The sequence below is a fragment of the Eucalyptus grandis genome, chromosome 4 (assembly GCF_016545825.1).
Source record: "Eucalyptus grandis isolate ANBG69807.140 chromosome 4, ASM1654582v1, whole genome shotgun sequence".
In the NCBI taxonomy this organism is placed as follows: Eukaryota; Viridiplantae; Streptophyta; class Magnoliopsida; order Myrtales; family Myrtaceae; genus Eucalyptus; species Eucalyptus grandis.
In genome coordinates this window covers 29,422,761-29,436,176 of record NC_052615.1, presented here as the reverse complement: position 1 = coordinate 29,436,176, position 13,416 = coordinate 29,422,761, and the positions used below count along the sequence as shown (strand labels likewise).

The 13,416-nt window shown below is 42.3% G+C and overlaps 2 protein-coding genes across 2 annotated transcripts; one reads left to right on the top strand and one right to left on the bottom strand.

Annotated features, from left to right (window-relative positions):
• The first annotated feature begins 560 nt into the window (after window positions 1–560).
• LOC104441700 (aluminum-activated malate transporter 9) lies at window positions 561–5,049 on the top strand. Its single transcript, XM_010054887.3, has 6 exons — window positions 561–1,106; window positions 2,278–2,418; window positions 2,503–2,772; window positions 2,936–3,075; window positions 3,242–3,388; window positions 4,314–5,049. The coding sequence occupies exons 1-6, from the start codon at window positions 809–811 to the stop codon at window positions 4,866–4,868; spliced, it is 1,551 nt and encodes a 516-aa protein (XP_010053189.1). The 5' UTR covers window positions 561–808; the 3' UTR covers window positions 4,869–5,049.
• Window positions 5,050–7,061: 2,012 nt separating this feature from the next.
• Window positions 7,062–11,765, bottom strand: LOC104441699. Its single transcript, XM_010054886.3, has 2 exons — window positions 11,547–11,765; window positions 7,062–9,663 (listed from the first exon to the last, which is right to left on the bottom strand). Exon 2 carries the CDS (start codon window positions 9,389–9,391, stop codon window positions 7,379–7,381), a length of 2,013 nt encoding a protein of 670 aa, XP_010053188.2. The 5' UTR covers window positions 9,392–9,663; window positions 11,547–11,765; the 3' UTR covers window positions 7,062–7,378.
• Window positions 11,766–13,416: the final 1,651 nt, after the last annotated feature.

Genomic DNA, 13,416 nt, shown 5'->3' with positions numbered 1-13,416 from the left:
CCATCATTCTTGCTCAGTCTCCTTCCTTCTCCAGGCATTGGGAGGAATCACCTCAAGAAAGTTTAGGTCATTTTCGCCAATAATCTGAATAATTCAGCGGCCTGTCTAATTACAACAACCAAACTCCGGATTTATGTCCGTACCCTAGACCACTTACTGCACTGGAAAATTGGGATTCGGCAAATCATATAAGTCATTCACATATTCATGCATGGTGAAAATTGGCATCACCTCACTGTATGAATTGACACAAAGTCTTATCTCTTGCTGCTAAAAAAAACAACTGTTCTTGCAAAAGAGAAATTTACGGCAACAAAAATATTTCGAAGTAGCTAGCAAGCGTGGCGATCGAAACCCGCTTCCGAGATTCTAATTCTCTGTGCATCGCAGCATTATTGAGACTAAGCATCTCCTTATCTTGAGTTGTTTTTTCCCTTTTTTCTTTTCCTTTCTCCTACCTCATTGTCTCTTCTATTATTGTAGTATTATTCTTCTTCCCCTATGCATCTACTTCCGACTAGACATACTTTGCCCTCCCTAGTTGCCCAACAACTTAGCTACAACCCACTCCTTTAAATCAGTTTGTCCTTTCCAAATCTTTTTCATCCACAAATTCTTTAACGCACCTTATATCCTTTCACCTCCTACTACAGCTAGCTCACATTCCTTCGCACATATATAACCAAAGCATTCTTGTTTTGGGAAGCCATATAAGGTCTCCTTCCTCATTTAGCACTCTCAATATTGGACTTAAATCAATAGCAAATTGCCAGATTTTGAAGCACGATTGTCTGGAAACCTCAGAAGGATGAAAGGGAAGAAGGGTAGTATCGAAATCAACATTCCTTCGGCTACTAAAAGTAATAACCACCTGGTAAGCGGGAAGGAGTTCGGGAATGATGATGGGTTCTCATGCAAAGCATGGTTGTGGAGGGTCTGGGAATTTTGCAAGGAAGATAGCAACAGAGTGATATTTGCTCTCAAAGTTGGGCTAGCTGTTCTGCTAGTGTCCTTGCTGATATTGTTCCGTGCGCCCTATGAAATTTTCGGCACCAACATTATTTGGTCGATCCTCACCGTTGCCATCATGTTTGAATATACAGTTGGTAAGCGACAAAATCATACATACATGCATATTTTTATGCTTGTGCTACTCGTAAAAAAATGGAAATTGAGCTCTTGGGATGATTGCCTAATGTTCATGTATGCCGTGACATCTGCCACAGGCTGACCCTGCAGATTGCACGGCAACAGTGCTGTAAGCGTGCAGCGACCATGCAATGCTTAGACTTCCTTTGACTCGTTCGCCCCTTACTGAAGTTGTCTAAGCTTAGACTTCCTGTAAAGAGAAACATAGATAGAATGCTCAATCACTCTTATTGTATTGGATATGTGAGATCCCTCCCCCTATCTTTATATGAGCACCTTTGGTTCCACACGACTCGATCTAATGGTTCTATATCTACTAAGTATCCCCGTTAATTTCAAGAATGAATACTAGTGTATCATACCCATTATACCCTTGAAACTATGTTAGAGTACTCATGAGACCTCATTAATTACCAGAACGAATGCAGGGTTACCTTACCCATTATACTCTTGAGAGTATTCTACGGCTCGTGAAACTCTAGACACTAGAAGGTTCATGGCATGATGAATCATCTTGGCCATATTCTCGATGATCGTGCCATAAAAACCTTTGCTCCATGACGATGACATCTTAGAGCTTTTGTGAATCGAGGTTACTATAGAGAAAAGAACAGGACGCCACGCACTTGAATCTGGGCTCACGAACCTTGAATCCAATGCCGAGTGATTGCGGTTTGCGGAGTCCGATGGTGGCTTCAAGTGCACAAAGGTAACGAGCAATGGACGATCCAAAGGTAGAAAATGATCTAGAGTTTGAAGAGGATCCATGGAAAAGAAGGAAAGAAAATAAAATAAAATAAAAAATAGAACACTTTAGATTAGGCAATTGTCTAATACCTTACCGGCTGAGAGGATTTGATTGCGATGATTGGACCAACACGCTAGAAAATTCAGGCGAGAGGACTTGATTGCATCTTCACCAACATGTTTAGGATTGTCTTGATATAATTGAAAGATTTGCAACTAAAGTTAAATCGGTACAATAGGTTTACCAAGAAAAAGTAAACATCCTTTGCTTAATTGAAACAAACAGATTAGTTTACTGATGTTGTACGCATTGAGCAACCGAAGTGTTGATCATATACAACGAGTTTCTGATGTATGACTTTTTCTTCTAAATTTTTCAAGGTGCTACTTTCAACCGAGGATTCAACCGGGCGCTCGGCAGCTTGCTTGCAGGGATCCTGGCCATTCTGGTTACTCAGCTCGCTTTATGCACTGGCCGGATTGCTGAACCTTTTATAATTGGCATTAGCATTTTCTTCGTTGGTATGCATCTCTGGTTTGCCACATGAAACGAATCAAGTATGCAACTTCATTGGATTTTTTTTTGTTGCCCATTTCTTGGTACAGGAACTGTTACATCGTTCATGAAACTGTGGCCCTCGCTCGTTCCGTATGAGTATGGATTCAGGGTCATACTCTTCACCTTCTGCTTGATAATAGTATCCGGTTATAGAATGGGAACCCCGATAAAGACGGCGATGGATAGGCTCTACTCAATTGCGATTGGAGGGTTCGTGGCTGTCATAGTGAATGTGCTTGTTCATCCTATCTGGGCCGGAGAGCAGCTGCACAGGGAACTGGTCAAGAGCTTCGACTCGGTTGCTGACTCGCTAGAAGGTGAGTTTTCTATCCGTTGATCTAGAGGGCATTGGCCTTGCTTAGGACCTGTTTTAATATCCTCTTAGGCCTTGCTTCTATTTTGAATATTGCCAATACCATCAGCGTATTAGAACTGAATCATCACCTTCGAAAGTGATGCAACGTCCTATTCTTTATTTAGAGTGCGTGAAGAAATATTTGGAAGACGACGATACAGTCCATCCAGAGTTTTCCAAGACAATCATGGACGAATTTCCTGATGAGCCTGCTTACCGGAAATGCCGTGCAACATTGAACTCCTCGGCGAAGCTTGATTCTTTGGTACAACCTTCCTAGCCTAACTTATATCTCAAATAATCTTCCATTAATATATGTTTTGAGACCTTTGACTATCGCGATTCACGATTTTTTTATTTTTTATTTTGGGTAAGATATCGCGATATTAACGTATATTAACTCGAGGCGTTTTCGCGCTCCAATATTTTAGGCGGTTTCAGCGAAATGGGAGCCACCTCATGGAAGATTCCGACACTTCTTCTACCCGTGGTCAGAGTATGTAAAAGTTGGGGCAGTCTTGAGATACTGCGCTTACGAGGTCATGGCTCTTCATGGTGTCCTGCACTCAGAGATTCAGGTATGGTTTGTGTGTGCACACCGCGTCGGCTTTTTCTTTTATCCTTTCGCTTTCCAGCATTCGTGTCTCGATTACATGTTATCAGATGGAAATGGAATATACACTATACACTAGGGAGGAATCAGAACATAACCATCGTCCTATGGTCTAATTGTACGTCGAGTGGCTGGCAGCCAGGAATCTGAGAAGAAAAACCTCGGCTGTGTTGGTTTTAGTAATTCAAGACCTCCAGAATTAACAGGAAAGAATATGCTTTTTAATAAATTTAGTTTAATTGTCAGGTTCCCCACAACATCTATTCATTTCCTGTTGTTTGTCCCGGTTGAGAGAGAAGAATATGGGCTTGTAACTTGTGTCATCGAAAGGGACCAGAAGATTTGTATCGCGTCCCGATCGCGTCCGCATATGTTCTATATTCTAAGCATAATCGAGGGCTTTTTTCGCTGCAACTATTTGTAGTCACGCAAAGATTCGTCTGACCTGCTCACAAAGTCTATTCCCTAAAAAGGAGAGATCATAAAGAAAAGAAGCTTGGCTGCCGTTTCTCAACGTGACCCTGTAAGTGAATTTCCAATCCAAAATTGGGAAGTCACTGTGTCAGGAAACCTGGGAATCTCAACCACATTGTATAAGCACAGTTGAAGCATATTTTAAGATGATACTGTTCGAAAACTGACCGTTCAAAGCCTTGCACATAATAGGACGTCGCTAGTATAATTCTATTTAGGAAAAATGGGAAAGTTTATGCAGAAAAAAACTCTCCAAGTGTATATACAAGACATCTTCCATGCAGATCATATACGTATGTGAGCGCTCGGATGCATAAAATGGGCCGTTTAATAAGCTCGTGAACCACTGCCGCCTCTACAGCATACACAATTCATTTTGAACTTATGTATAATTTGATATCCATTATTTAATCCAGGCTCCACACAAACTCCGGATTGCCTTCCGCTCGGAGATTCATGATGTTTCGAGTCAAGCAGCCGAGCTGGTGAGGATCTTGGGGAAGGACATTAGTAGCATGAGGCGAACGCTCAAGACCTCTCGGCTTAAAAGAGTTCACTTCTCCACCGAGAAGCTGCAAGGCGCCATAGACCTGCATTCTTATCTCCTCACAGCCCACATTGGCACGCCCGAAAACTCATCCATCAGCAGGCCGCTCAATCCAAAGCCCGACGAAAACTCTGGCGAGCAAAACTCGGGGCCTATTGTGCAGCCCGAGACATACCACGAGATGATGAGGAAGCAGTCGAGGAGGCTTTATTCATGGCCATCAAGGGAAGTTGATGCGTTTGAAGAAGAGGGGGCATTGAACATGGATTTTCTGCCAATAATGAATAAACTCGAGAGCACCGCTTCGCTTTCCCTCGCAACGTTCACTTCGCTGCTCATCGAGTTCGTGGTTAGGTTGGATCATTTGGTCGAAGCAGTCGAAGAGCTCTCTAAGTTGGCCAAGTTCAAGTCCGAGGCCCTGTAATTGTGAGAGACTGAAACGACTTACTAAACTGATGTTCACTTCACATGATACTGAGAAAGGATGGGGTATAGATGAAGGAAGTTTCTTGTAAACCAGAACAACGAGGCTTCATGACCATAATACATATATGATTATGTAATATCAAAGTACAAGGGCCAATGGATGGAACAAGTTTCTAATTTTTTTTCCTTGCTTAATACAATCTATGAAGTGTTTTTCTAAGTATGATGATTATGGGTGCAGAATCCAGAATCTAGCAATATCAGTTGCAATTAACAGTACGCAAACCATATTTGACCAGTAAAATGTCAGTCGATTACTAAAAAAGTCATAAACCTATTGCACTTTTGCCATTTTAGTCCTAAACATGTTAACTGTGACAATTGAGTTATAGACCTTTTCATATGTTGCCAATTGAGTATATCCATCCATTTTTGTTAGAAATTGCTGATGTTTCTTTTTTATTTGACTGCGGCCAGCGAGGGCTTTGCATACCTCACTGGCTCTCTCCTAGTTCTGGAAGAAACTTACCAGAAACACTTTATGTCTAGGCAAAACAAATAACGAATCAAGAAGAAACCTAATAGAAACATCATCAATATAATAAATCAAAGTAAAAAGAACGATTTGAACATTTTTATGTCAAGGAAAATAAATAAGGATTATTACTAGCAACATCACTGATGTAAACTATTTTTCATGCTTGCTGCCGTGAAAGAAAAATATCCATCATCTGCCAAAATAAATATAGTTATCAAACTTAAAACCCAGATGTGTATTTATCTTAAGTTTGCTTGTAGACAAACTTTTTCATACGGCCTATGTATAGATATAGACATAAGACTACTAAGATTTTACGTCAAATAACACTTATCTGTGTGCAATCAAGGCCTTTGATCTATACAAGCAGCTCTAACTTAGAGCGGTCTGTATCTAATTTGTGAGATTTGAACGGGTGACTTTCGGTTCAAGAGTTGCAAATCTCCCAGCACCGGAATTACACTAACCGCAAGGGGAGAGAGACTAACTTGTATTTCAATGTGTAAATGAAATAATTTTGCTGTTGGGTATCTTAATGAAACATTACTTGGAACTCCACGGCATATATTATTCATGTATAGGGGTATTTACTTCACCTTTTCTATTAATCCCTAAATATCATTATTTTTCTTATCTTAGAGCACTATCCAACCTTTAAAAGTTAGGCTAGCAATGTTCTAAAGCCCAAATTCTTGTTATCATCCGATGCAGCCCGACCATCCTTTCCTTTGATGTTCCTCTCTTTACTTGACTCACATGCCATACCTGGTTTTCGCTTGTGACCAAGAAAAGAAAAGAGAGACTCAAGATAAATGAGAGAGTTGCATTGCAATACAAAAGGAAAAAAATAAAATAAATAAACAATCTTTCGATTTCTTGATCCTTGGTTTGTGATTGTGAATGTCGTAGAATGAGGAGGAATATGATTGTTTTCTGCGGAGAGGAGATATAGGGAACCCGTTAAGGTTTACGTCAATGAGAAGGATTGATTCCTTTGACCATTGGCGGGCCCAAAGCCAGAACAGAGCAGAAAGTTTTCCACTAGAAAGGAAGTGTCACGGGATGGAAGGCGATCTTGTCTCGTGATCATGCACCTGCATTCTTATCAACTGGACTCTGTGCATCTGTAGTCACTTCCCGCTGGTTCCTTATGGGTGGCCAATCAACTCAAAACTAACTCAAAACTGACATGACTTGACATGGCTTGAACCGTTTTACACGGATGAGCAGATTTTTATGCCAATGGGGCTTGGCGTGGATCGCCCCGTTTTAGTGTCTTAGACAGATGAACAAATTTTCAACGCATCGGAGACACTGATACAGTAACTCGGTATTAATTGTCAAATCTTCACAGAAAGTCTTCAATTTCTTTATGCATGTCCTCGTGAAGCTTGTGAATGACTGAAACTATAGCTCTGCGATTGTAACTGGAGAGTGTAAAGATACATTCACTGTTTCCGACGGACAGAGTCCATGTAATTTGCAACTTCGTCACAAATTTCAATTCTCAAATTGAAACGTATAGATGAGGAAAGAAATTCCAAAACACGTAGAAACAGATTTACAGTAGAACCAGAAGAGTATACTGGAGCCAACTTTACTGAGCTTTTTAGCATCACATAATCATGCACTTAAAAATAACTGAAACACTAATTAGCAAGCACCAGTGAATCCAGATGGTGAAAAGGAGCTATTATTTAAGCCAAAATGTCATACACGTTATTACGAAACACTACACATAAGGACCTGAGGATAACAATATACATGTACAAGAGAATTCATGAAAAACACAATTGCCATAGGCTATGCCTAAATACTACTTAGCTCATAACCTCTTAGTTTTGCTCCAGTGTTTCTATCATAATGACCAAACTTACAACCTAACGCAAACAAACCAGAACTGGCAGATGGAAAACATGCAGGGAAACCTCAGCAACTATAATTTGGAGGAGAGAGTGGCCTAATGTGCTTTATATCCACCTTTGTGGCACCACCAATGACTTCCCTGTTTCGGGTTCATCGCTTTCTAAGCTTATGTCCTTGTCAGAGCCAAGAGCGATGCCACCATTGAGCATTGCCATCAGACTACCACCGTGTACCCTACCTTCTGAAGCAACGGTCGACGAGTCAGAAGGGCTTTGTGCAATGGGCAATTTCGAACTACCAGGCTCAAATTGGTTCAAATCCAAATTGCAGATATTTCCAACATCAATATTCATATCCTCGGTATTCACAACCTCTTCCATCTCTTCAGGCTGCGTTACTTTCTGGCCCTGTAGTATAGGCCCCACACTGAGACCCCCATGGACTCTTCTATCCTGCACCAATCCACTGTGGAGTGCACAGAGACCCGTCTTTCCCCTAGCAAAAGAGTTGCATGAACCAGTATTTTGATCCCCGAACTCGGACCCTGGCTGTCCCCAAGAGCACCTCTTCCCACCACCATGGGCCTTGCAATAATCCGTGCTTCCTTGAGCACTCTTGCTGCACCCATGAGATTTACATCTTTTGCCCCCACCATGACGTACACAAAAATTGGTCCTACCCCTCGCACTTCTTGTGCACTCAGGCATAGCGCAACGTTTTCCACCCCCATGGGCCACGCAGAAATTGGTGCCACCATGCACACTCTTGGAACAAACTCCCCCGCCTTGGAAGGCGCACCTCTTGCCCCCACCATGACCTTTGCAAAAGGGGGTGCTCCCTTCAGCACCCTTGTTGCAACCCACGAACGTGCACCGCTTACCCCCACCATGAGCCTTACAAAACATAGTGCTCCCTTGTGCCCCTTTCGTGCACCCTGTATAATGGCAGCGGCGGCCGCCTCCATGCGAGATGCAGAGACCTGACAGGCCTTCGGCACTCTTTGTGCAGTTCTCTTTCTGGCATCTTTTGCCTCCACCATGCCGGATACACAAGCCTGACTTCCCTCGTGCAGCTCGAGTGCAACCATCGCGAGTGCATCTCCGACCACCGCCGTGGGCAATGCACAAATCTGTGCGCCCTTCTGCACTCTTGGTGCATCCCAGAAACTCACAACGCCGACCACCTCCATGGGCCTTGCAATACACAGTTCGGCCCTCAGCCCCCTTGTGACAGCCAGGTTTTTGACACCTTCTGCCACCTCCATGGGATATACAACGCCCGGAGGCACCTCTTGCCCCCTTCCCACATCCCTCAACCTGGCACAGTTTTGAAGCACTACTCCGCTGGCTAGAGGTACAGGTGATTGAGCTCCTTGGAGTAGATAGTACGCTTGAAGACAGGTCTGGAACAGCAGCAACCAAATCTGTCTTTTCAGAAACCTGGTTCTGAAAGAAGCTATTTTCTTTGTTCACCTTGTGGAAAGGATCCAAGTATATCCCTGATTTCCAGCAACTCGATGTTGATCTTTCGTCCACATTTGTGTACCTACCAATGCATAAGGGAATCTCCAGGCCAGAACATATTTGAGAGGAATTTGGATGAATGCAGGTTAAACCAGACTCAGAAGGCCCAGTAGAGAGACTTAACTCCAGGTCAACCTTAGGTTGCGGATCAGGACTAGCAACTTTCTTCCTGGAAGGTGCTTTGTCATTGCCAATACTCAGAGTGAAATCCAGATCAAGATCCATTGATGACTCCTCGTCAGTTTCCTTAGCTGAAGATGTTGTGGTGCAGGCAGTTCCTGAACTTCCCTTGCTGTCTGAGGAGCTTGAAGGCCGACCTAGCCCAAGATACAGGGAAGAGCCAACTTGCCAGTTGATGGAGTCATCCATCATTTTCCTCTTGCGTTTGACTCCCTTCGAGGCAGACAAGAGACGAAGTGAAGCAGGGGAATCAAGTTGTAAAATGGGGTCAGCAATATATTTAACACCCGTTCCTTGGGCAGGAGGTAAACTGCCCAATGTCTTGAAGGCCTTTGAAGAAGAATTGCCCAATGTCTTGGAGGCCTTTGAAGAAGAATTGGCAGCGAAACCCAAGTTCTGAAATCTAGGGTCCATGAGATGACTATTGATGTGTCTGATCTAAACAGCAGTGTGTGGCAGCCTGCCTGATTTCTGATGTGTCTAAATTAGCAAAAAAAAAACAAAAATATATCTACATTACATGTCCATCAAACAGTGTATTGCTCCTCCGCTAACAAAACCTGAAGTATCACAGCGATCCATTTCCTCAGATAATAATCTACACTATTGATGAGCACTTCAGACCAGCTAGGACCCTTCAAAGGACGAGCTGAGGTTGCGAGATGAAACCGAATCCGTAGATCATCCTATAAGCAAAAAGTTGAGAGATAGAGCAAGATTGGTAAGGTGACATTAGGATGGTTACCAAATTGAGACATTAAGTAACAAAGAACCAAGCACAATGTTGTTCAACTTCTTGAGTTCTTGACACATTGATAGGCAGAATATTGGAAGGCTTTACTTCGCTCACACCAACTAGCAAATTTAAGAAGTTCAGCGTTTGGAATCACTCTAGAGGAACTAAAAGCATTAATGAGAACCAAGGTAACGTGTTATGGATTAAAAAGCAGACCCCAACTCCTCAGCAAATCTTATACAGTATCCAAATCCCACCAGTGGATTTGAAGAAACTCCATGTGCCGAAGAAAATGGGCAGGCCGCTGTCGAGCATTCAGTATATCAAAGAAAAAAAGAGAAGCCATGTTTCAACGATAAGGGATTGACTCATAAAAGCAAAAGAAGAAATATGATTATGTTGCCAGATGAAATGGAATCCCCTTTTAAAATCTCAAATATACTACCAACCACGAGCATCCATGGTACAGCCTAAGGAACTTCAACTGCATCATGGCACAGAATACACGCAAGGAAACAAGGCAAGGCAAGGCAAGGAAATGCAAGGAGTTTCAAACAAAGATCAAACCAACCGATCCGCCATCTAATTCCAAGTCATTATAACAAGATCAAGCCACAAACTCTCTAATGATTTTCCCTAGCCAATTAAAGAAAGCATCAGGATGAGAGATTGCAATACAGCATGAGCCAATTCAATCAATCTAAAATTAAAAATAAGAACCAAAGCCTTTAGAATAAGGAAAAGGAAGGGCATCTTACAAATTAAACATTTATCTCAAGCCATGAACCACAACCCACATTGGAGTGAATAGTTCACTGCCTCAACTAAAAAGAACTCTACATAGCTTTGAGATGGAAATAATAAATTGTGACAGCCTTTCTATAGTCTTCCAGTTTAAGATCTCAAATCCACATGGCCAACTAATAACAGAAAAAAAGGTAGTGATCCAAAGATCTTCAAAAGATGGAAAAAGATGACCTTACTAGTAAATCATATAAACTCAGAGATCTCTCATAAAGTTCCAAACTGATTTCTACGATTATGTCTACAAACATGCGAATTGCCACCAGTCATGGACAGGAACGCTTTGTGATGACCACCCAGAAAGCACGATAAAGCAAGCAATAAAGAGGAGAAAAAGAGATCTTTTCTACCACATGCGAGCTGACTGGCACAACAAAAACAGAACCAAATCAGATGGAAACATGACCGCTAGATTGAGATCTCTCTTGTTCAGGTAATGCACCAATACAGAGCAATTCAAGATGAAGAGTGCAATAGAGTCGAATTTATCAAGCAACCAATAGCGCTCAATTCAGCATTAAATTTATCAAACTTCTCTTAGAGACATAAATCTTTCTTGGTCGTAAACCCCACGAGTGAGCAAAAAAATTATCTTTCTTCAGAATCCTCAGAAAACAGGGAAAGAGAAAGAGAAGCAAAAGCAAATGATCATTGGATTGCCCAAGCACACGCATAAAAAAGGCTCTAACAGAAGCATCTCAAGAACAAACACATACCCAAAATCCTACACAGACAAAATGATCAGCTACCAACCCCACAACTCGACCAACCCACGAAGAAATGCTAAAAAGCAGGGAACTTTCGTCGAGACTCGCGGCTATAAGCTGAAACCAAGCCGTTCCACAAGCTCCATCGAGTTGGGGAATTCCTGAATTCCCTCCTTTCCCAAAGAGAACCCAGAATTCCACCCGAAAATTCAAAAGAAACGGAAAAGCAAAACGGATTGATAGCTAGCGAATTCAGAACAATACTGGGTCGCGATGCGATGCATCAAAACTAAGAGACGACAGAGAGTTTCAGCAGAAGGACCTCGCAAGAACGGATTTTGCCGCGGATTGAAGCCGGCCCCCCCTCCGCAGAAAACAGGGCAGACCCAAGATTGATGACCCGAGATATGCTTCGCGTAGCCCAAGAAAAATCAGGTCGCTGCGATTTTTATGGCGCGCCGGCACCAAAGGCGGATATAGAGAGAGAGAGAGAGAGGCAGAACGGCGGGCGTTCTTGCGATGAGCAGGAAACGAGGATTCGCATGACATGTGATAAGGACAGAGATCTTCCCTACTTAGCTTTTACTCAAAATTGACTCGATTTATCTCGGTAATTCATCAATAAATTATATATTTCTTGTGTAAAAATATCAAGAGGTTCTTTTGGTCTAAATGAAAAAAATATATATATTGAGAGTTTTTTTTGGTCTAAATGAAAAAATTATTAAGAGCTAAATCACACTACAAGAATACAAATATTAGAGCGATCTTTTTATTTTCGCCACAATATAAAATCGGTGTTTATTATAACCAAAAATGTAAAATAAACTTAAGATTGTGTCGATGCTATATTCTTTGGACGTGTTAGTGCGAGACAAAAAATAAAGCCCCAAAGGTGGATGATTAAGTAAATTGGGAATGTGGTCCTTATGGATATTTAGGTATAATGCCAAGTCAACTGTTCATTCAAGAAAAAAAATAATGTACATTTAGCACTTGATGCGATGGTGACTACATTAAAATATGGGTAAGTAAAATAGGCATTTGCTTCTTCTTTTCTCATTTAGTGACACATGGTACTTTTTTGTTCTCTATAGAATAGTACTAAAATAGTAGATATTAAAATCTTAACATCACAAGTAACTTATTATGTACTAGACACGCAATGGGACATCATCGTTGAGTTTGTTCATATAAAAATTACGCTTCGACTCTAAACCCTAAACTACTTCGATCGATTCACTCCTTCCATTACCAAGAGAAGCACGACAATCATTGTGCCTTTCACCCGAGCAAGTCGTGTTTCGTGATCCCGGCTATCTGTTTTTTTTTTTTCCTGGTTCTTGTGATGTGAATTATCTGTGATTAACAACTATGTCCGAAGCCGGGGGGAATCGAATGTCATTTTGGGAGAAGTACGCGTGATCTCGCATCGTGCACATGACAAGATGCCCGGGAGCACGAAGAAGTGGTCCGAGAGCCAAGAGAGAAAAAAAAAAAAAGAACAATTTATCTAACAAAGCAGAAAGCCCAAATTAAATTAAATTAAACTAAACAAAAAGAAGGGGGAAAAAAAAGGAAATAAAATAAAATAAAAGGAAGAGATATTCGAGTAGGCAGCTTCGTCGGCATCGGGAGGCCAAGTTCGGTGGCGTGGCGAAACGATGGCGAGAAGCCCCAAAACGGCCCCTCCCTCCCTCCCTCCCTCCCTCCCCCGACACGTCATCGTCTTCGTCATCGTCAACGCCGACTTTTCTTTAGGTTCGGCTCTGCGGGCAGGCAGCGCGGCTCGCCACCGTCCGTGGTGCTGCGCTGTCCCCACCCCCCACCCCTTACGTGGGGCCCCTCCCCAACCAACCCCCGACGCCGTCCCCACGTTGGAAATTCCTCGTCAGACTGAAGACGACATGATAAGGTTTCGTGGATTTCTAGGACCGGCCGATCGGATCCGCTGTCGTTCGTTCGAGAATTTTCGATGCCGAAATCTATGCCGTGCGCGTATATTTAGCTAAACCCCGCATGCAACGCTTCGTATAATCTCTGGACGTGACATGACAGCGGCTTCTTCTTTTTTCAGGGAAAAAACGCACGCATAATTGTCAATTTTATCGAAATAGCCCGCTTTCCTTGTCCTTGGCCATGTCAATATTTTCTTTACGATTCTTAAATAAAAAATCGATACACTTCAACCG

Coding starts and splice junctions, on each gene's coding strand:
- LOC104441700 (XM_010054887.3), top strand. CDS start 809: ATGAAAGGGAAGAAGGGTAGTATCGAAATCAACATTCCTTCGGCTACT. Junction 3,076..3,241: donor CGGCGAAGCTTGATTCTTTG/GTACAACCTTCC, acceptor CCAATATTTTAG/GCGGTTTCAGCGAAATGGGA. Junction 3,389..4,313: donor TCCTGCACTCAGAGATTCAG/GTATGGTTTGTG, acceptor TATTTAATCCAG/GCTCCACACAAACTCCGGAT.
- LOC104441699 (XM_010054886.3), bottom strand. CDS start 9,391: ATGGACCCTAGATTTCAGAACTTGGGTTTCGCTGCCAATTCTTCTTCA.